Source organism: Oryx dammah, unplaced genomic scaffold (assembly GCF_014754425.2).
Source record: "Oryx dammah isolate SB20612 unplaced genomic scaffold, SCBI_Odam_1.1 HiC_scaffold_13, whole genome shotgun sequence".
NCBI classification, from domain to species: Eukaryota; Metazoa; Chordata; class Mammalia; order Artiodactyla; family Bovidae; genus Oryx; species Oryx dammah.
In genome coordinates, this window is record NW_024070197.1 from 25,495 (window position 1) to 27,740 (window position 2,246).

At 68.6% G+C, this 2,246-nt stretch overlaps 1 protein-coding gene across 1 annotated transcript in view; it reads left to right on the top strand.

Moving 5' to 3' along the window:
• Positions 1-317: 317 nt before the first annotated feature.
• The window catches only part of MZF1 (myeloid zinc finger 1), an 8,815-nt gene continuing 6,886 nt past the window's right edge, over positions 318-2,246 (top strand). The window contains exons 1-2 of the mRNA XM_040251739.1: positions 318-1,518; positions 1,868-2,051. Of these exons, the coding sequence (XP_040107673.1) occupies positions 1,123-1,518; positions 1,868-2,051 (580 nt within the window). The 5' untranslated portion in view covers positions 318-1,122. The remainder of the gene's footprint in view (positions 1,519-1,867; positions 2,052-2,246) is intronic.

Sequence of the window (2,246 nt, forward strand, 5' to 3'; positions counted from 1 at the left end):
GGACCCGGACGGCAGTCCTGCGGGGCGCGGGGCGCGGGGCAGGGGCCTGGCGCTCCCTGCGAACTGGCCTGGGTTTGTCGCGCGCGGCGCGGCAATCAACGCGGGTTGCCACGGCGACAGAGCCTGGAGTCCCCGCCCCATTGCCATGGCGGCACCCGGATCTGCCCCGGCTCCCTGAGGCAAGCGCCGCCCGCCCCGGCTGCTATTCGACGTAGTTCGGCAAGCTCCGCGGGGCCGGCAGGGTCGCGGAGGCCCAGCCTTCCCCTGGGGTTTCAGGCCGACTTGGAGCCTTGAGGAGCCAAGGTCAGACTCACGGGATCAGGCGGCCTCGAAATCGAAAATAATAAACGCAGGTTTCTTCCCAAAGCTCGCACCGTACCTCCAGCCGCAGGAGCAGCGCGAGTGTAGCGGTCACCCCCGTTTGCAGACGGGGGAGCGGAGATTCACAGTGGCACAGCGACATGGCAGGATTACGTGGCAAATAGGCTGGGTCGGGGTCTCCGGCTCTCCTCGCAGGCTCCAAGGCCAGCGGTCTCGGGCCCCTGGGACCCCTCTCTGAAACGCCATCACCCGCTAGCCCCACCTGAATCAGGAGGTCGAGGAGATAATGGGGCTCAGAAAAGGGGGCTGGATGGGGAGAGGATGGCGACAGAGTGATGTGCCCTACAGTGGGCCTCGCCCAGGTGTGGGCTGGGGCCGCTGGAGGGGGGCTGCCCTGTGAAACCACGCTGGGGGGCAGTCGGAGAAACACGCAGGAGAGTGGATGGCAGTGATGGGCCGGCGCTGGCGGGGGCGAGGTGGCGGTGGTGCGGCTGCCCAGCGGCGGGGGTCGTAGGTGTAGGTGTCTCTCTTGCCGGGAGAGGGCTGAGGGCAGGGCTCAGGCGGTGCGTGTAGACGGGTGGGATTTAGCAGGCAGAGGGGGTGCCTTCGGGGCCTGAGAACCAGCCCAGGAACAGGCCAGAGACTGCACACACCCAGCTAGAGGGGTTCAGCGAGGGCTGGCCGGCCCCACGCGGCAGCCTCTGGCCTGAGCGGCACGCCACTGTCCCCATCGCAGCAGCCTCCGCGTGCTCCTCCCTGGGGGTGGACACTGGCCTCAAGAGCCCCAGCCTGGTCTTTCCGATGAGGCCGGCGGCTTTGGGCTCCCCGGGCCGCGCATCCCTAGAAGATGAGGGGCCTGTCACGGTGAAGCTGGAGGACTCTGAGGAGGAGGGCGAACTCGCCGCCTGGGATCTGGGCCCAGAGGCGGCACGGCAGCGCTTCCGGCGCTTCCGCTATGAGGAGGCCGCGGGGCCTGGCGAGGCGCTGGCCCGGCTCCGGGAGCTCTGCCGCCAGTGGCTGCGGCCCGAGGCGCACTCCAAGGAGCAGATGCTGGAGCTGCTGGTGCTGGAGCAGTTCCTGGGCGTGCTGCCCCTCGAGATCCAGGCCCGCGTGCGGGGACAACAGCCAGGCAGCCCTGAGGAGGCCGCGGCCCTGGTGGAGGGCTTCCGCCGGGAGCCAGGAGGGCCCCGCAGATGGGTGAGTCAGCCAGCGGCCTGGGGTCTCTGCCTCATCCTGGGGGCGCCCTGCTCAGCAGGACGCTAGTCCCCCGCGGTCTGGAAGGGGTCACCTGCAGCAGAGCCTGTGCCAGGGCAGCCGCGGTTCCAATTCCAGCCCTCCATCAGCTGGAGTCAGGACTCAGGCTGCACGGTGTGGGGGGAGGTGGGCGGTGTCGGCAGAGGAGAGCAGCTGCAGGGCGTCCCTGCCCTCTATGTCAGTGCCTGGGGACCGTGGGTCCTCAGAGGCCGAGTCAGGACCCCTGGGATCCCAAGAGGGTGGAGGCCAGGGAGCTCCCTACCTGAGCTCCTGATGGGGGGCACCTACCCAGGTCACGGTCCAGGTGCAAGGTCAGGAGGTGCTCTCGGAGAGGACGGAGCCCCCCGACTTCCAGGCCCTCCCTCAGCCCACACCTGAGACTCCAGAACCTGGGCTGGAGATGCCCCCTGGGGCCACGGAGCAGTCAATGCTGGGCCTGCGGGTGAAAGAGGAGTCCGAGGTTACCGAGGAGCCAGGTAAGGGCAGGCGGTGTGCCCTCTGCTTCCGCAGCCCCCACATCACGCCCAGCCAGTGGTGGCCATTCTCCCCTGTGGGCCAAGCCTGCCACAGCTGTGGTTCCTTCCATGTCCTCAGTCAGCATGGCGCTAGCTCCTGCAGTTTCCGTGTGTGGGAGACAGGAGTCCTCTCCCCGAGGAGATCTGCAGCTGGGG